The sequence below is a fragment of the Stigmatopora nigra genome, chromosome 13 (genome assembly GCF_051989575.1).
Source record: "Stigmatopora nigra isolate UIUO_SnigA chromosome 13, RoL_Snig_1.1, whole genome shotgun sequence".
Lineage (NCBI taxonomy): Eukaryota > Metazoa > Chordata > Actinopteri > Syngnathiformes > Syngnathidae > Stigmatopora > Stigmatopora nigra.
The window spans coordinates 6,422,118-6,443,339 of NC_135520.1; the positions used below are offsets into that span (position 1 = coordinate 6,422,118).

General features: G+C 37.8%; 1 protein-coding gene and 1 long non-coding RNA gene across 7 annotated transcripts in view; both read left to right on the plus strand.

The window, feature by feature from the left end:
- The window catches only part of LOC144205923 (uncharacterized), a 28,083-nt gene extending 12,376 nt beyond the window's left edge, over positions 1-15,707 (plus strand). The window contains exons 4-5 of the long non-coding RNA XR_013328248.1: positions 13,942-14,111; positions 15,604-15,707. This is a non-coding gene — a long non-coding RNA (uncharacterized LOC144205923). The remainder of the gene's footprint in view (positions 1-13,941; positions 14,112-15,603) is intronic.
- Positions 15,708-16,407: 700 nt separating this feature from the next.
- LOC144205915 (fibrinogen-like protein 1-like protein) lies at positions 16,408-21,069 on the plus strand. Of its 6 annotated transcripts, none has more exons than XM_077730507.1 (10): positions 16,412-16,609; positions 16,697-16,734; positions 16,816-17,053; positions 17,120-17,235; positions 17,823-17,873; positions 17,949-18,038; positions 18,117-18,221; positions 18,375-18,468; positions 18,547-18,635; positions 19,290-19,406. In XM_077730507.1, the coding sequence occupies exons 1-9, from the start codon at positions 16,421-16,423 to the stop codon at positions 18,586-18,588; spliced, it is 963 nt and encodes a 320-aa protein (XP_077586633.1). In that variant the 5' UTR covers positions 16,412-16,420; the 3' UTR covers positions 18,589-18,635; positions 19,290-19,406. The 6 variants fall into 6 exon arrangements, 5 of the variants coding, with proteins under 5 accessions (XP_077586633.1, XP_077586632.1, XP_077586631.1 ...); XM_077730506.1 differs by lacking the exon at positions 19,290-19,406 and adding an exon at positions 19,023-19,158; XM_077730505.1 differs by lacking the exon at positions 19,290-19,406 and having other exon boundaries at positions 16,413-16,609; positions 18,547-19,158.
- The last annotated feature ends 153 nt before the right edge of the window (positions 21,070-21,222 follow it).

Sequence of the window (21,222 nt, forward strand, 5' to 3'; positions counted from 1 at the left end):
ATGGTTGAAAAATGTTTAAGAAAAACAAAAGCCAGTCGCTGTTTTGTCAAGGCCGTGAATCACACAAGAGCGGATTCCATCGAATGTTAAAAAAAAAAGAAGCCGCAATGTTTATTTTTCCTATTCCGAAGGACAGGCAGTCCTCTGTCTTGGTCCATCTCGCCTTCTTGCACTTCTGTTGCTGCGTGCGGCCCCCTTAGTGGGGTTCCAGTGGAATCTGCTGTCCCTTCTGTTTAGTCCGTACGGGCGTGTCACTGCCCGCTGTCACTCTCTGCTACGACAGCCAATTCCACTTTGTGTTTATCCACATGTCTCAGTGGAAAGAGTGCTTGGATTCTTGGAGACAGGCGGATCTGTCTCCATCCTCTTTTAGGCTTTCAAGCATATTATAGTTTTTCTTTGCTTCATCTGGTCTCATTTTTCATAACAAAACAAAGCAAGTGGAAAGAAGCAGTTGTATTATGACTTCTGGAGAATCTAATTACATCCCTGCGCTGCATAAATTGTTTCTTTTCGTTACTTAATCAGACGTCCTTTGGGGTTCAGTGGCAACATATGCATCAATTCATATGCAAATTTATAACCTTCTAGTAAGATTTCTTTTAAATTTAGTTTAATATTTTTTCCATCTTTTTTGTAGTGTTAAAAATTGGTTAACAGATCAATGTCTAAGATTATTCCACTCACTTTAATAACATTCTACATAAAAAAATGCTGTTTTCAACTAAATCAATGTTTTCAAATATCTTCTTCAAATCATCCTGCATGCTAAATGTTTTAATTATCTAAATGCTTCCAGACAAATGAGAATTTAACAGATTGGTTGTTTGATATAAGTGAGTAAAGGTTTTTTTTTTTAAGATTACATTTTTTGCTTGAAGGATTTTAGTTTATTATATTTAAAATGTTCCAAAAAATAGGCTTTAAAGTTTTTTTAATTTTATACATTTATTCATCCCTTAAATTTTCCCTTAAATACATTATTGTTGTTTTTTTGTGTAACCCGGCATAACCATTTATTAAGATTTAATTTCTGTCCAATTGTTTTTTTATGTCTTGGTGCATATTTTTTAATCAAAATCCTGATATGCTTACCAAGTTGTAAACTAAACAAATGACATTCAAATTGAAACAAAATCTTTCAAATATAATGTTGATCTCTCTTTGTGTTTAGGAACTCATTTAAAAAAAAAACTTTTCTGCATTTCGTGAGCTGATCCACATATCAGTACTCGTGTATATACATATCACACCAGTATTTGTGATTTTATGACATCAACACCAGTGTATTAGGACTGGGTTGAGTTGTTAAGTGTTATTACCAGATAAACATTGCTGACTTCCAGTTCTTCAAGTAAATATTTTCAGTAGACGGTTGTCTTTGGTGTCTTTGGAAACACTTGACCGAAAATCTATTTGATGCACTGAAATGTAATGTCATTTGGCCAACATTTCCCCCTTGACATTCCTCCAGCTTTGATTAAACACAAAAAGTGCTGATTAATTTCCAAACACGGTTGAATATCTTAGCCAGAAATGATTTAACTTCTGTAAACACTTTCTCGAGATGGAAATGATATCATGCGAGCTTCTGAGAAGCTGTGCAGGTGGCCATTTTCTGATTTACCGAGGTCAGTGTTAAATCCTAAAATGTGGCTATTATCAATGTTGCAGGGAAATCTGCTGGAAAATACCATATTTCATAGATTTTTGGTGGACTGGTAGGTTTTAGAATTGCCCCAAAAGTCTAATACTCCTGCTTTTTTTATGTGAAAAGTAATGTCACATACCCGAGTGGTTAATCTCCCAAGTTTCACATTTATTTCCCCTTTATTGTGATTCTTCACAGCTTTTTCACACTCTATTGAACCCCAAAATCCACAAGAAAATGAAACTAGCTTCAAATCCAACTACTATGGCGTTTTGACAACATTTCTAAGGTCATTTCCTTCAAGCTTGGTTTCACTTGAGGTCTTTCCCATTCAGGAGATCACACAATCTCTTAAAATATTTCACAGTAGCCAAACCAATGTGATGACTCAGTATAGTTGCTATTAATTCCTCTAAATTGAGACAATCATTTTGAAATGGCTCAATATTTTTCCGGCATGTGCTTCTTCAGCCATCAGGTTAGAAAATGTGAGTATTGGAAACCATGAAAGCACTTTCAGCCCATCATCTGGTCCTCCTTAACACCCAATTGAGGTCCTCATTTGACGCTTTGGAATCAGTATGCTTACTTATCATTTTTTTAAATTGTAGCCAATTATAATACCTCCGCCCCTTCCCTACCTCATGAAAGAGTCCATTCTTTCCCCTGCAAAGGACAACGTCCACACGTGATGATTCTGAATAGGCCTGACATATATTTTATCATTTAGTGATGATTTAAGAACAGTCATGGCCTAGTGACACATACATAGCGATGTATGGAAACACATATGCTGCAAAGGAACTCTTTACATTGGGAGAATTTCTGATGACAGGATCTGTTCACAAGTGTTTGTCATTTTCCTGCACAAGCATGGGAATGTAAGGTGAAAAATCCAAAGGCTGACCTTTGGAGGGCGGTGGGAATCGTGGGACTAGATGAGGAGGCAGATCCTTTTGAGTCAGACAGCACAAACGGATGATTCACACTGAACTCTGACTGATCGCTGTGTAAATGCATCAACAGCAGAGAAATTGTTGGAATTTAAGCCTCACATCTGAGCAATAGACAGGAGCAGATTTTGATTAATTACGCCTATTAAGCGGACACGAACCCAAATGTTTTCCTGGTGGTCTTTGGTAGTCCGAAAATGACGGTGATAATTAAATGAAATTCTAACGTAATGACTTTGCATATTTTCAACCTCGGTCACAGTCTGCAGAAGTTTGTCCAACTCTACAACATCTTTTCTTGTCTGTATCTGTTTTTGCTACTGCAATCAAGATAGTGCTGCTCAAGTAGCAGCCAGTAGCTCCGACTGCTCTTGATCCTTTTGTTTTTTTGCTGCTTTTCTGTCCTTTTTCTTTTGGTATTTAGGTTTTTACCTAGGTTTACAATGTCTTCTGTGTCTTGTGTCTGTCTTGGTACTGCAGCCAAGACATTTCCAGAATACGGGATGAAATAAAGTTCTAACCTAACCTAATAACTAACCTATCAGTTTATCATAGATACTGTTAGTGGCCGTACTTGATTCTGTTGATTCTGTGTCACGTTGAGCTCTTCCTCCAACTGTTTGGAGCCGATAAAGCTAAGATTAGATACTCATTGGATATAAAAAGTCAGTGTTGGATGACAAGATGAATTGCTGACAGTATTGCATTTCCCACAGTTACTTTTATTTTCAACTTGAGATTTCATATTTGTTGTGAGGTTTTTTAAGGCCAAAAGTAATTTATCTCTCTTTTTTTTTGCTGGGAATCAACCTGTTCGCTTCTGCAAAAATGGGCTCTCAGTTGAAAACAGGCGCTTTTATTATGGAACCTCTTTGATTGCATTAAAGGAGTGCTGCTGTTGTGACAAACGGGGATTGACCTTTCGCGATAAATTGAAACAGATTTTGGTAATCAGACTCTCAGTGGCTTTCTTTTTCACACACACAAAAAAAGACAGCAGCCACTGTCTCCTGCTCCGTCCAAAAGTATTTAATCTTGTTCTTTTAAAGGCTGGAAAGCTATGGGGTCTGGAGATGCTACGACGTCTTAAATCACTGACAGAAGCTTGTCCTGTTTTTTCATTTTTTGGCACCTCTTTCCACCGCCTTGCCATGTACTTCATTTTACTGAATTTTCTGAATAGAATTAATAGAAATAATTAATCAATGAAATACTTTGGATATGTCATTTCAGACATTGTTTTCCATTTCAAGTTGTGGTCTTATTTGGCACGTTATTTTTCATGATTTTCCCGTGTCATCATCAATTACAAAACTATTTAATGAATACATATATATTTCTTGATAAATATGCATATAGATGCTCCTAAAGCTTTAAATACTTGTTTTCTGTAAAGTACAGGACACAGAGCAGAAAGTTGAATGCCATTGATGAAATATATTCTGAGTGAAAAACCGCTTTGCAGATTGTCTTGATTGATGCGTTTACATCCTTAGACTGTACTAGATTATTATTTTTATGATTGTTAGAACAAAATGTACAATTGTTACTTCTCTGGATCTCCCCCTTATTTTCCACTACAATTTTCTCCTGTGCTCCTGTTGTCACATGCTCATCTCTTCATACTCACCACGTGTCGAGCATGTGCACATCGCATATTGGGTTTGCGGGATTAATCAGCGCAATCTATTCCAACTATGTGCGACTCCTAATGAAAATACAAACCCATTAAATGTCCTCTCTTCAGCATTGGCGCAGATTTGACAAATTGAGACGGCACTACAGCAAATGGAAGGACACATTTTAGTTGGCAAGCGTGGACTATTTGATGTTATATTGGTTTTCGAGGGGAAAGAAAACGCCAAAGTCACATTTTGGAGGAATCCTACATTGCTCATGTCTCTGGAGCTTACAAAAGGTGACCACAACACCCTCTTGTCTCACTGTGTGCAGCTGTAGCCTCTTCCCAGCCACAGCACAGCACCCTCAATAGACATCTCATATGACTGCTGTCAACGCAATCATTAAGTCTTTCACTGTACCTCTGTTTCAACAAGCTTCTTCGGCAGCCGCTGGCCGCACAAAAGACCGTTCTTTGCCACGCGATGATATGCTTCTTTCAAATTCATGCCAGGGTCCTTTCAATACATGGTCGAAACCTTTTCAACGTCAAACTAACACTTTGAGTCTATACTGTGATATGTTTGATTTTTCTCAGCATTGATATTGATACTCATCGCTTGCTTCTGTTACCACCCAAGAAGTTTATTGGAGTAAAGAACCAAGCACGAGTGGGTTATAATAGGCTGAAGGATCCGTCAAACGGCGTACACGCCTTCTGTTAGCTATAGCCTAAGAATTAGTCTTTAATTAATAATCACCATTGATACATAAAAATTGGGTTGGAAGATCGATGTGTTTTACAACAATGAAATATACCAATCTAATGTCATTATGAGATGTCCACGACACCCTTTGATTCTCTTTTAATAGGAAAATGGAGTTGATTTCTTACAAAAATTGACTACAAAAACCTGACAACTTTTCCCGATTGTCTAAAATGTCAGAAGGCCAAAAGCTGGTTGAACAACTTGAGGTTGTCAAGATGGCTGTTCTGCAAAGCTAGTTGTTGACCTAAGACAAGAAATTTCATGTTCTTTGGATGTATTTTACTGCACTGTTGGCAAGTCAATAAATCCAGTAGTTCCTCCACATAATACATAGTACTTGTATAAACAAAAGATGAGCCCAGACGGGAGGACATACGCTACCTGTCCGTCTGTATCGAATGACTACATGTCACAAGGCCAAGAAATGTCCTCTAATGACAAAACCGACTGTTATTCCTGGCCGGATTAGTTAAATATGTTCTCGTCTGTGATTCGAGACATCTGTGTTTTTGGTAGTGGCTGCGTCAGTCAGTCCACATTAACAGGTTACTAAAGAAGATTTTTGTTTTTGTTTTTCAAGGGGTTAATATAAAACTAAAATTGATCATTCATTCGGACCTTAAAACGCTCCGTAAATACTGAAAACCGACATACTGTCAGTTGGGCATGATCGCTCTTTCCAAAACAACACTGGATTCCATCCCCCGGAGATAATTACTATTCCGACCAAAAAATGTGGCTTTTAGGACATAGACTTCTTTGAGGCTTCCTAATTCACACCCAAAGTCTCCAACTTCCCGATCAGTTGTCTTTCATGACAACTCGAAGCTTTCATGTTGTCTCTAAACAGGCAAAGTCTCCACTGGTCTCCAAATCTCAATTGCCCTGTAAGAAAAAAAGTGGTTTTGTTCAACATTGGCGAGTGGCGAAAGATCTTTCTCCACATTAATCCTGGTAGCGGTTCCAAATGATCCCGCGACAGTTCCCAATGGGAAATAGGGTGTTGAAATACTGTCAAATGTCTATAGTCAGGTCTTGTCATAACACTCTTCTAGGGCTTAAGGATTTCCATTAGGCGTGGTGTTGCTTTCTACTGGGTAATACTTTGTATTGAATGGTAGCAGCAAACATGTGTTTAAAATGCTCAAAGATCTTGTGGTTTCCAGCCTCTCTATTTGTTCCCCTGATTTGAGAGAGTGCTAAATGATGGCCTTGCACGTGCTTGCCTGGAAGTTTGGAAACTATCTTTACAGTCACTGGCTTGAGTCTGGTAGTCTGGAAGTTGTGCCACCTGGATTGCAAACTCATAGAGTGATGGTTTTTATGGCAGTCTTTTCAACACTTGAAAACACGTTGAGTCAACATTTTACCGAGACATTTGGACACTGTAATGGCTGTAGTTACGTACAGGTAGTTGAGTGACATCAAGAATAATGCACATGTTGATGGGGAAAGGCCTCAGTGAGCATGTGAACAAAATTCATGGGTAAACAAGATGCATGGAATTTGATTAAGCTAGGGAATTGGTTTCACGATCATGCTGTATTTTAGTTGTTTTTTTTTTTTTTTTTGGTCAGTCGTGTTAGCCAGTCACAAAACCGTTCTGTATTGATATTTTCAGACGTGCACGATGCACAGTGCCTGGTTTGGAGTTCTTCAAGTTCGACCCTCGTTTCATGATTTACTGATGAAAAGAACTTTTTTTAACTTTAAATTCCAAAGTGCTGCTGGGCAATATGGTAGCATACCAGCACTGTCACTAAGATTTCAGGGCCTCATTTTGTCGAGACTCAAAGTTAACGAGTTGAACGGCTGCCCTCTGGCACGAGTCTGTTACTTACTTACTTACAGACAAGGAGGAGCCAGGCTCCTTCACTTATTTTTATGGAAAAGCCACACCTTTGTCCAAGAGACGTGATCTAAACAAACATAGGTTATTCTATCAATTTCAGTAAGTAGATAGGCGGATCCCCAATATGGACATCATTACATTTGCAATTGCAATTAATGCTTTATGCAAATCTGTGGTTCGTGCTAGAACGTTTACAATTAAATAATATTATTGATAATATATTTAATTATTTATAATTAAATGAACATTTACAATTTTCACTTTAAAATTGAATTTGAAACCCCAGTACTTAATATAAATAAATGTTATTTATGACAGTGTTCTGGGAATCAGCATGATTATTGGATGTCATTTTCACTATTTCTTAAACCGAGACCTCCCAGGAAAGTGTTGTCTATTTCCATCCACCACAAGCTATATTTAGCTGTTTATCTCAGTGGTCCAAGACTGGTTCATTTTCACGCTTTATTTGTAGAGAATGAAAAGGCTGCCGAACTTATAAAATATCCTTCAAACCAGCATTTGATGGTCTTGAATTCATAACATGTGTCCTGGGTCCCCGAATCATGAGCGTTACTTAGAAATCTGCTGGTGTTTTTGTGGAGTTTGTTGTTGAAACTCTTGAGATTTGATCATGTTGGTGAGCCACAGTTTAAATAGAGATGAGACAACTTCACTTATGTTGTGCATATGTGTCAACACAGTCGTCATCTACATCTTATTCTCATAAAGTATGGCCATGTGGTCTATGTTTTGGTTTGGTTTACATTTAAGCAATGTTGACACCACAGGTCAGTTCCGATTTATTTGCCCAGATATGACTTGTATCTGACATTTTCAAGCAGGGTAAACATCCAGTTTTTTTCCCCAAATTTACCTCTTTCATATTAATGTAGTAGTAGATGCTTCTGCACTATGAATGCTCAAATATTCGATCTTTACATCATCATAAATGAAATATATGACCACTGTTTGAAGTCATAGTTTGTAAGGCCATATCTAAACAAGCATGTTTTTTTCAAGATGTAGTGTGTTTGAGTCTTCTATATGGCCATATATATTTTTGTTCAGTTGGACCCTTTATTTTTAGCAAATGTTTTACCCAAATTAAGGTTTTGATTTAAGATCAGCAGTCAGCCATGTACAAAATAATTGCTACCAGCATTATCAAACCCTCCAGGCAGAACTAAATGTTAACTAAATTATAAATTAGAGGCAGAAAGAGTATAAAATGATATGCCAGAGCTTTTTATTGAATGAAATGATAGCTCTGATCAGAAAAACAAATAAAAAAAGAATGTTTTCACTATAATGCCAAATGATATCTGTCAACAACAACTCTTTACAAGTATACAATAATTCTGCACAACCACATTATAAATCCACACTTTTCCTGGATTGGGATCAGCGCCCTTTTTATGCAATCTAGGAACTCCCAAATGATCGGAAACGTGGCAAGATTGCCATAAAAAGCAGCAACTTTCCGTATGTTATTGTCAGAAGTTTCTGAATGACAAAGTGGAAAAACTAGTCCTTTTTATTGGACTATAAAAGTCATCACATGGCATTTGTAAACAAGCAAGATGATCCACTTTAAACTACTACTTAGAATCTAGTGGTAAATTCACTAATCTTTTGTCGCCATCTTTTCCTCATCTCTCACTCCACAGGGGGTGCCGATATATTGCCTTTAACCTGAGCAGGTCAAAGAGTGAAATCTCAGCAGTGTTGATCCTGGGCTAAAGACATTTTTTTTATAATAAAGAGGCTGTTCAAATGTCAGTTAGGACAAAGCAGGGCCGTAGAGAACACGTGAGTTTGAGGTGTTCTTTTTTTATTCCATTAGACACCACAGCTCTGTAGGGTGTCCATGTCAGATAAAAGTTCAACAAAGCTGTGGAACAGACCGTACTCTGTCAGTGGTAAACTGGGACTCCATCTATATTATCTTTAGCTTATCACCATAACTGCCCACTAAAACAGTAGTTATCAGCAATCTTGCAATATAAATAAACATGGTAAGGAATGTTTTTTTTTCTGAACTGTTCATGATTGAATTTGGTGTTTGGTCTTATTTTCCAGTAATGACTAGGACTAATTTAATAATCCTAATTTTGAATGAATTAGCTTCAAGAACGCTGACTGGTGTAGAAGTGTATTTTTGACGGTATTAAAACTTAAATAAATAGGAGAGGTGACTGGAGATGCAACATGAGAAATGTGCCCTCTGTCTTTGTACACGGCACAACCCGCAAGCATTTTCAGGTTACATAAGAGCCTTTGGTGTAGGCGGAGATTTCCACTTGAGTTTTTTTTTTTTTTGCTGCTGTTGGCCCCTCGCAACTTTCCAATATCCTGATAGTGTTAGTTTAAAGAGAAATGTCATTTTAATGGAGTGAGAGAAAGAGAACTTGATCGGCTAGAGTGTATTACCAGCTTTGTACTTGGTAAGCAAAAGCTAAAGCTTTATCAAAAGTCAACATTTTATTTGGATTTTGAAATATTTTTGGGCAACTGTTAGTCACAATTATCATTTACTTTTCTCCCATTTTAGCCCATTGCAATGCCGTTAAGAGAATGTTGGCGACAAGAGGTCTAAAGAAGGAATGTCAAGATGATATGCAGTTGTTGTACTATTTCCAAATACGAGCCTGTTCTACAGGCATCAAATACATTAAAATATGGGGAACAATGTCTTCTTTGTAGCTGTTCAATTTGCATCACTTTGGGCATGCTCATTGCTTTAGATATTTACTGAACGTGCGCAAGAAGAAAGATATACAGGCAGGAAGTGAATGTCCTGAGCAGCTCGTCATCTTAACAGGACTGTACACAGCCTAAACTCTTCTAAGAGCATATTCAGGTTTACCTTCTGTTCCACAGTAAGTGAGAATAGCTGTGCTTAGATATCAACCTAAGCTGTTCTGGCACAGACATTTTGGTGCATCTCTCTCTTATATATACTACCTAGTTACCATAAATAGTGTTAAAAAGCTCATTGTCTCACACAAAATCATAATTGTAGATTAACCCGAACCCTTCCAATCCATGCAGTCATTTTAAATGTGCACATGTTCAACCTGATTATGAGCAGCCCATTTCTAAGTGGACTTTGGTGGCCTTGAAACATTTTTATACAACTGAAGCTGTAGGGTGAAACTTCAAGTATATTGGGGGGATGAAGAATGTCTCGTGAGTTCCGTCCAAAAAACCTGTGTGACATTAACCATGCACAGTCTTTCCTCAGTTAAGTTTTTATATGCCACTGACTAATCATGTGGTCGCATGACTAAACATGCTCTTCGCACTACCGTATCTGACAATATTTGAGAAGTGGCATATCTGGCCTGCATAACAGAAAGCGCTGTGTACAATACAATGTAATGTTTTGTTGTCCTTGCTTTCGATTTGGGATTTAATGGGGAAATCTGTGTTATGGTTAAAATACTCACAAAGACTACAAAATTTCAGACTTTCTTTGCGTCCAAATGTCCACCAAATGAGAAAAACATTGCCGAGCTCTTTGATTAATTTGACTAAAAAAAAACAAGAATTCTATCGATTAATAATGTATAAAACAACAAAGTCCCAAATAAATGTCTCAGCTGCACATTCCACGCATTGGAAAATTAAATAATTGTCTCCCACACGTCGAGAAAAAACATCTTAAAATGCAATATGCAGCAAGCATAAAACATTCAATGTATTTTGCCAATGGAGTCTTAAATACTTCACTTTGTATTTACAGCTGTGATTTTTTTTTAAATCTCTTGATCACATTAAAAATAATTAAACACAACAAACAGTATGAGAAACATAATCCAAGGAAAGCATTTGGAAATGGAAGATCAGCCAAGCCAAGTCCTGTTTTTTGGATTGAAGGGATGTTTGAATTCTGCTGCTCGGTTTTTTTGTTTTCAACTGTCAAGGACATCAGTTTGCCTAAGCGTGCAAATTTGTGAACCTAAACACACATTGGTCGCACACAGCTGCTTGAGAAGTTAGTTCCGTATTCACCATAGCTCGATAATGTTGAAGATGATGTCCCTGCCTGACCTTAAACACAGTAATGGAAACGATGATGGCATGAATGAAGACATTGGTTTTTATTCCAATGCCACATGGCATGGCATTCTAGCCAAGTCAATGTATATGTTAAGCAAAGTAATACAGTAATACCTTGGCGTTTCCCAAATTCACCACATGGCGGGTTGGATCTGCCAAATATAGATGAAAAGTTAGTGTGGGAACAATAATACAAACATAAAATGGGGGAAAAGGGCAAGGCACTGGCCACTAGAGAGAGTGTCTACCATCGAGAATTAAAAAAAAAAAAAGTACAATGTTTCATACAATACACAGTTTAAAAGACCGAATAACATTCCAATTAAACACTATCGGGCTATCCATGTTTTGTGGCAGATCTTGGAACCTATTAACTGTGATAAATCAAGTGTTGGTGTATCTGGGTAAAATATAGCTCTAGTGCCATATATAGCCCACGATTTATTTCTTTCACTTGAAATTTCAAATGTGGCCCTCAAGGACAAACATTTGTCCTCCCCCTGGCTTTAGATTAATAGAAATGTTTTCCCAGCAAATGTTTATTCAACCACACACATCACTTGAAGTGGTGATCCTGGTCTTGTTGGGGCCAAAGCTGGAGTAGATCTCAGCGGAATGGCTGATGATATGCACAGACCGCAAATCCAGCTGTGGATACAAGTAAAAATGATACACAGTTTTGACCTAGTACAGCAGACGTGCTGAAAGTCAGATGACCGTCTAGGGCAGACTGAACTTTAACCTCTACATAGTGAGAAAATATGTTCAATCCCAGGAGGCATGTTGTCACCCATCTGTTACCCTTCACTTTAACAGATCAACATGTTAACTGAAGTAAATTTGTATTTATATTTTATCATTTCTGTCCAATGCAATAATACCAAAGAACAGAAATTGTCTTCCAAATAAAACTCAAGCATGTTCTTCAAATGCAAAAAAACAAGGTTATGTTTGGACTAAATTTATGCATTCATTCTCTTTTGCGCTTATCCAAAAAGGGTCGCGGGGGTGCTGCAGCCTATCCTTGCCAAAAATGGGCACCAGGTGGGGGACACCGTGTACTGGTGACCTGCCAATCGTAGTACCCAGATAAAATCCACACATGCAAACTCCACTCTGGAAGATCAGGAATTGAACCCTTGATTTCAGAACTGTGAGGCGGACATGCCGACCACTTGTCCACCATTCCACTTGTCTTGAGTCAATCAGTTAAAATGAAAAAAACACCAGAATTTATAAGGGTTATTATTTTCAACATCTGTTTAATAAGTTATAAAAGGCATCTTGGGATATCATTCCTCAGCATCATGACCATTAATCTGTGGTGGAAACATCTGCTTTGAACTTCTAAACAAGCATCTGTTTGGCAAAATGAAATGTCATCTCTTCTGAAACCAGGCCTTCAGCTGCATCTCCAAATTAAAGGAGTTTGAAAGGGGTTTTTCTTTTTTGCTCTTTTTTTTGGAGACGAGCTGCAAGATCTGAGTTGACTACAGTGGCTGGCCTTGTGGTAAAATACCGAGGCCCCTTTTGCATCATGGGGGAGCTCAGGGTTAAGTTGAGAAGAGTCAATAGCGGGTCCACAACTGACGGTTGATATATTTGAAACTCTTGTCACTCAACAAAGGTCTAAATACACTGTTTTCAAGCCATGGCCATGTTGATGACTTCCATTGACATTAAATATGGTTGCAACATAATAGATGGAGATGATTTCCTATTCTGTGCATGGAACACCTACTTTAAAGGGTGAATGTGACGCAGGATGGAATTAAAAAGACGTATCCAAAAGTGACACCTGGAAATATTTCATGGAAAGCAATCCATGTTGCCAATTTACCAGGCGTTTTGTGGTTTTAAATGCAGCTGAAAGGCAGCAGGAGTTCTCCTTCCACACGGGTCATTAAGGCTGATGGAGAGGATTATTTTATGTAATGTTACGTAAGGATGGCAACAAAAAAAAAAGAAATCGGGGCCCCTTGCATGCAAGGTGGACCCATATAATGTAGTATATACGTGTCTTTCAGAAGAGCTTTATTAAATAAGCTAGAAACAGAGATAGACTTTGATTCAAATTGCTTTTTATTTTGTTTGAAATATAATATAGAAAACCATAAATATTTAGTTGTTCATTAATTTTTGAAAATAGTTTTTAGTGACAAACTGGAAAAGAACTGGTAAGATTGGATCTTTTTTATTGAAAAATGCTTGTTTAAAAATTTCAACGAGTAAGTATTCTCACTATATCTATAAATTTCATCTAAATTTCACCATTATTTAGGAAGCTGGCACACATGATTTACATTTGACGGGCCTGATCTGGCCGAAGGGCCGTCAGTTTGACACCTGTGTTTTAGGCCATCTCAATGCAAGTACACACACAGGTCAGCTTGGTGATCTTTTTAGTGCACATCTAATGACTTTTAACTTGTACTTGTCTGTTTTCACACGGATTCATACCACCACCTAGTGGTTACAAAATGTGAGGAAAGCAATTGGAAAGACTGCAATCATCTTCTCAAAGTAAAACCATTAATGTACCGTGGAGGCTGGTGGGTGACCAGTCCAAGTTTTTCTTCCACCAAAAACCCAATTAAAGTGGGCTTGTCTCCAGCTGTTATATTAAAAAAGGATGGATGATCAATGAAATCCCATGAAATCCAAACAAATGGTTTAGAATTAATCAGAGAAAGTCCACCACAAAGGTTTACAGTTGTGGAAATGGTTTTCCATAATCAATGCATAGTATATTACTAGTGTAATCCATACTGTGGGATTTCTGCTTCACATGTACGTCATTTTCTCTTCTGTAACCAATCCCTTCACTTTTTGGTAACCAATCACATGTTCCCATGTCTTTTCTTTTCTATTAGAAGAAGATAAAAGGTAGAAATCTTGAATGTCACATTCAATGAGGATGAGCCCAATTTCAAACCGTCCCAATGAGACATTCACTACTTTCTCTTTATCGTCTAATGAGATTTCAGAGTCCAATAAGTGCCCGCTTAATCTCTATTTTGTGTTCTTTAGGAGCTTTAATCACTGGACATAGTCTCTCCCGGCGATGTTGACTTCCATTCTTCGACTGATTCAACCACACAAAGTGCCTGCTGAACAAAGAGCATCTTGATTGGGGCCTTAGCATAGTCTTTGGACTTATTGCTCTCATCCTGCTGGATTGCTGACTGAAACATTCTGTGGTCAGTACTGTTTAAATTCTCTCCTACCCGTTAGGCTTAAAGATCGGAAAAAGAAGTGTAGCAATCGTGAGAGACTGGGCACAAGAAAGGAAAAACAGAGGCCTGCTACTTTTTAGGACTTAGAACAGGACAGAACACTCATTGAAGGCCGGGCGGAGAAGCTTGGCGTCTCTTATGTAACACAGGGAGGGTTTCTTGATGTCAGGATGTGGTGCCAAGAGCAAGAGACTACTGTTAGTGGCTTCTTTGCAAGGCCAAGACATGTAAATAATATTGAGGCCACCCTGGAATGAGACGTGGTGTTTTATGAGGGAACATAAAACCTGAGCACAGTTTTGGTTAGTGGCGGACTGGCTATCATCCTATTTTATCAACCTTATTTGTCAGGATAATTGATTTAACTCTTTCATATAGAAGCCTTGAGATTGTAGTATTTGAAAATGTAATTTAAGTATTAACTCATTGGTTGCCATTGACGACCAGTCAATCGCTGCCAGCCCCCCGAGTCAAATTGAATTGGATGTCTATCCCTGTCCAAGGCAATGGAAGGTGATTGATTACTCAATGCTCAAGTATCTATAGCTGTCAGAGGCAGTGAGGTAAGGGGTAGTATGGGTGGTGTTATAAATCTACTGGAGTAGTAGTAACAGTAGTAGTGATTAGGAGTTGTGCTAAAAGGATTTTCATATAATGATTAACCAATATTGATCCATAATTAAGGCACATCAGACTGTAAGATGCACTGCTAGCTTTTGAGAAAATTGAAGTCTATTAGTTGCATTTTATAGTGCAGAAAATACGTAAATTCCAAGTTAGGACAGTCCACATGTGGTTGGTGGTCCCGACTTTATTCCCTGTGCCTCTAGTTCCAAATGAAAACACAGCTTGAATGATTCATAGTCATTCTAATTTGCTGATTCTATTAACATTCTCTCCACATTTACATTAATAAAGCTTATTTTAAGAAAAATGATATTAAAATGAAGCCTTCTAAATATCACTGATGGCAGCTGCTAGTTTTTCCAAAGGTATAACATATGCTATTGCGACTTGAGATTTGGGGTTTTGACTGTTATTTTATTCCTGAGATATTTGCGGTGACTTGAACCCAAGTCTCACCTTTCACCGCACGCTTATGGCATTTCACAAAAATGCCACTAATGATGTTGCTCTTTGCCACAGCTGAGGGCCTTAACACCCAATGATGACATGCTTTTGGGAACAGAATTGGTCAGTTTATCTATTTCATCTCTAATTGCGGCATTGCGATGAGATCAGAGTGGGCTTGCAAATATTACGTGGTGAGAAAATTTGCTGTCAGTAGTGTTTAGTAGACAAATGTCTTATTTGAGTACCTTAATGATGCAAAACACTCATTTCATTCTGACAACCTCATGTCTTTTTAATTTAAAATCTGTCCGGAAGCTTGATCATGCGTCCCCTAGCTCTATTTACATTTTTATTTTGGCCACTTTTTTTTTTCTTTTTACAGGAGTCCCTCACATATTGTCAAAAAGCAATCAAGTTTCAACTTTGAACTATTACAATCTCAAGGCAGCATTTACTATGGCAAAATGAAAATTCACACTGAAAGGTTAGTCGTCTGGGCTTTTCAATTTTGAATGATGGACATTAAATTAAATACTGTCAGGAGATTGCACTGAACTAAGAGATCTATAGACTCACTATAGAGGGCTCTTTTAGTGAGATTAAAAAAGATGTTGGTCTGATGTCACTGGGCTGGGTCAATACGAGATTAAAACGTAAAGGCTTCAAATGATATGTTCCTTTTCAAAGTCAGAGCATATTGTTGACTGAAATCTTTAGAATAAATTATATAAAGTATTAAGTTGTTCATGAGAGAGAGAAACAGAGAACGGAGTGACAAATCAGGAAATATAACCGAACAGAATTTTAACCAAAAACCTGACACTCTATACCTAAAAAAAACTGATTTTGATCATTTGTTTTATTAATTGTCAAATACCATGTTGTACTGTATATATAAAAATTGAGCATGCACAAGGGGAACATATTCACAGGCTGACCCAACGGGTCAAAACGCAGCTGTTTATCCACACCTCAAAAGAAGTCGCAATCTTTTGAGGAACAAAAACGGGTATGTTTTAAGAATAGAAGAAAGACGCTTTGAGGGTGGAAAGGGTAGAGTGAGGCCAGCTATGTGAAGGTTGAAAGACGGTCGAGGCTCATCTCTCACAAATGATGTCGCCCTTTGTGATGCTCCTTAATTCAGCCCTTAAAAAATAAAAAAAAAATGGTCTGAAATGGCCTTGATTGGAAAAAAAAGAATGTACCCAAGCCAAAAAAAAATTGTAAAGGCAAAAGTTATTTTTGCATGCAAGCTTTTTGGTGGCAGTAATTGTGACCTGCAACTGATTTTTCAAGGAATGATGAACTCCAATTCGGAAGACGGAATCCCGCATTCTGAAGCAATGTTTTGCGAGAATAAAGTCATTTATTCTCACGAGGGCAACAATGTGAGTTTTATTCCTCTTTTCAATCCCATTTATTAAAATGCCATTCATCAAAAATAAAAGAAAAATATCATTCTTTTCTTTTTAAAGGCAGGTTTTGTGAAAAATGAAGAGTTCAGCAAAAAGAGGTATGGCCTTAATGATCAATGCAAATGTGACAGTGTTGACATATTATTTGAATATTTCCTCCTTCCCGTCTGTCCCATTAGTCGCTGTGGCAATACCGCGGGCAGATTAAAGCGAGTCCTGTCGTTTAAGAGAAAGACTCATCATTTAGTGGTGGCTCGGAAAAAGCCACAAAGTTCTGGAAGGACGCATGATGCTGGAAAGAGAGACAACAAGATGACTGGCGCAAGGAATACACAGCAGAAAATCTTTGACGCAGAGTTGACGGCAAATGCTGGGGGTAGTGGATCGCAGACAGATGAAAACTTGAAACTTGCTGAGGTCAGATAAAGAAGTAAATGTCTTTTTATATGGAAAATTTTCAATCATGTATGGGTTTTTTTCCAGCTCGCAAAGGATCACAGCACAATAACTGAGGTGCTCCTTGGAAGAAACCTGAGACTAAAAGTGGCCTTGACATTGTGGAAGAGACATTTTGGGGAGTTGATAACATACTTCCAAAGGTATTACTCAGTGCTTACATTATCCCAAACTCATAAATATTATAAAATTGGTAAAAAACAAAAAATGCTGAAGACAGAGGTTATGTAAAGTGTTTCCTTATGTTTGTCTGCCTGTTTGTTGCTCTGTTTATATTCAAAATACATCCTTCATTTTCTGTCACGGGGGTGCTGGAGTCTATCCCAGATGACTTCCAGCCTATGTTTTGGGGATACAACCCCGGCGGAGAACATACAAACTCCATACAGTAAAGTCTGGAACTGTGATCGAACCCTCAATGTCAGAACTGCAATGCTGACATGCTAACCACTCACTTAATATTGAATATTTTTGTTGAATAGCCAAAAATTGCCAATTAAGGGATGAAATAAAATAATCTCTTATCTTACAATGATGCATGTGTACTTACTACAATAGAAAATGTTAACGCTCACTTCAATCTCTGAAAATATCGGCACCAAATCAGAATTTAATAAATTCAAGTGTGTATCAATGGTGATCTACAAAAATAACAATATACTGCATCTTATATGCCATTAACACAGAGCAAATTCTAGGTATAAATTGGCATTACATCTTTGTTCCACAGAATCCAAGATACCAGCGTCTTTGTTGACATGCTCCCGCTTATAAGCAAAAGGTAAGCTCAGAAAAAGTCATTGTATCACCGACTTCAAGTTAAGTCAATGTTTGTTTAGTCTAACATTCCCTCCAGCATGGATGATGACGCTTCCAACATTAACATCGGCTGTTGTGTGGACCTGTTCCCGTTGGTTCACAATGTCCTGATCAGTCCTTATGAAGAGTAAGAATCCATCAAATTTGATCTCAACCTGCATACAAGGAATAGAATATAAAAATAGAATATCTTTGACCCTTACAGATACGTCAATGTCGGTTTATTGTGGATCAATTCCGTTTTAAATCGATGGTGGGAACAGCTTAAAACAAGTGGCTACACTGGATCTACCAAGTCTGGTTTGGATAAGTATGTTTTTTGACTCTTATTTTTGTAGTATAAGTATACTAAAAAAAAGTTGAGCTGAACTCGTGAATGCACAGTTCTGGTCATGTTATGTTTATGGTTGCTTGAATCCATGGAATTAATACTTTAATCCAGATTCTATTTGAACTATTGCAGGAATTTCCCTGTTTTTAATCAGCAGCTGCTGGAGTTATGGCATCAAATGCCTCAATTGAAGGCTTTTCCTGGAGCTGCTGGAGACATGGCAAAGGTCAATAGTTCATGTAGTGTTGCTATTGTGCTGTTTTAAACAAGGTTTGCCTGCAAATAAACCATATTTTCTCAACAGCTCATTGATTCCTTCCTGTCTCAACTGACGTTCCATCCATGAAGAGCAAGAAAATCAACTTTCCAGAAGTAGAAATCCATCTTTTTGAGGTTTTGAAAATATGCTTATATACTCTAATCCTAAACACAAATGTATTTGCCATTCTGTGGCTGTAATAGCAGACAAAAACATTTTTAAATACATGTATATTTGTCCTTTTCTTATTTGAAAAAGCTGTATTTTTCATTTAAATGTATTGCTGTCTAGGAGTGAAGAATAAATGTATTTTTTTTTTTGTATTGTGTGGTTAAAAAAAATGATATTTGTGGTAGGGAAAGGGCTTATTTTACTTCATTTTAATTGTATTTGACTTGTTTTCAGCACAAGCCCAAGCTGGACTTTAACCTTCTAACCTCTTAAATAGATTCGGAGTTGGTGAATAATTCCAGCCGACTCATCTTACCACTCACAGTAGTTTTTTATCTGACTTGACACAGATAAGATGAAGGCTTGGCGTCTGCCATTGCAGTGTGAAGTTGAGGCTGAAGTCCAGCTGAGATTGAAAGTGGTGTGCCGTTGTTGTTGCTTGTGTACTTGTTATTTCTGCTTCATTAAAGCGTCCGTGTAGGAAAAGATTGGCTGATATATATTTTTACCGTTCCGATTCCAGTGAAGGAAGGTACAGTACAGTAAGACTTTTATTTAGGCAGCAGCTTTGTAATAGTGTAAAATTCCTAGTCTGATTGTGTAAAATGTGTCTACAGGAGGATGATATTGAAAGTTTGGCCACTACTGCTCTTTCTGAGTGCATATGGAGTCAAGATGGAGCATCTCCAAGCAGAGAACCTTCACATGTTACCTCCTGATCAGCATAATGTGGTCATCAACCAAGGAATGAGAGGTAGGTTTATTTATCCCTCTTTTCAATCATGCTGTCCTTAACGTGGTTATGTAAACTTACTTTTACTAAACTATGATGTTGAGGAAACTAATTTGGTAATTTAATCACAGGCACATGTCTGTACTTTGAGTGACTTTTGTGATTACTTTGAAATTCTGCATTAGCTTGTTTTTATCTGAGGTAGATTAGGATCTGCGTCATGGTCACATTAAATCTTATTATAATGACAATTAAAGCATTCAATTCAATTCTTCTACTGAGCTAATTTAGTGATTTAAGATTAGTGAGATAATTTGTGTAAGAAAAAACAACTAAGTAATGTAATATTGTAGCAATTCTTCAAAGTTTCACTGTATTTTGACAAAAAACGTGTATAAACAGTCATTTGTAATGTCAGTGGTTTAATAGACATAGCATAATTTGTACATTGAAAAGACTAGCCCTTTAAGAATGCAATTATTTAATAGGGGACAAGGTCATTGTCTCATAGCAGTGATTCCTGTTGGGGGAAATTATACATTTCACACTGAATTTCTTCAATCTATTGTTCTTTTTATTACAACATCATATATTTGCGGATGATTCACTTGTGATTTTAAGGTTAGTCAAAGTCATAAAAACAAGGGAAGTCATGTAAAATATTAACTTAAGAATTAATGAAATTATGATGACTAAAAACAGAAATCCATTCTAGGTCAGGGCCTCTTAAAAAAATGTATTGTTTGTCATATTACTTGTTCCCTACCTACCAAAGACAATGAACATTTATTCATGGTTAAAAGAACAGACATGGTTGTTCTTTAGAGGAGAGAAAATGTGAATGAAATCCTTGAAATGAACAGCTCTGCTTATCCTCACAGTGCTACCAAAGGATTGTCATGAAATGCTCATGAGCTCAGCAGGTCACGCCAGCGATGGCGTTTACTTGATCCAGCCCGGAGAATCCCCTATCGTTGTCTACTGTGCCATGCAAGAAGGAGGATGGACTGTAGTGCAGCACATCACCGTAAACAGCAGCATCAGTTTTGACCGAGTATGGACCGACTACAAGATCGGTTTCGGGGATGTCACCGGAGATCACTGGCTTGGCAACGATTATCTTCACCAGTTAAGCAGTGGCCCGGCCCGCTTCAAACTGGGAGTCAAACTAGTGGACCAAGACGCCATCACCAAGATGGGAGAGTACGACCCTTTCATGGTGGAGAGTGAATCATCGGCATATCGGCTGAGGCTGGGCTTGTTCCGGGGCTCGGCCGTGGACGCCCTCACCCAAGACACGGAGAACTACCTGCACGATAACCAAAAGTTCACTACGAAGGACAGAGATAATGATAATTACTTTCAGAACTGTGCCAAGCTGGAGTTTAAGGGAGTGGCCGGCGGGGGTTGGTGGTACGACGCGTGTGCCGGGGCTAATCTGAACCGCAGGAATGTCATCTATTGGCAAAAGGACTGCAATAAGGAGCATCTGTGCAAGTATGCATGGATGATGGTGAAACCATCAGAAAGTTCCAAACAGGTTCATTGCAAGGACTGTAGAAGAGATGAACTATGAGGGAAGTATCAAGCCAATCACCAAACGTTTATGGGAACTGAAAACATTTTTTTAAATCTTTTGAAATCAACAGGTTTAGGCTCCAGCACCCCCAGTAGTATAGAAAATAAATGAACAAGGTTTGTATACATTTTAACTTACCCCGTGGCTTTAAAAGACAATTTAAATCAAATATTAGTTCAAAGTTAATATTGGGCAAGACATTGACATTTATTTCAAATAAATGCATGTACATTTTATT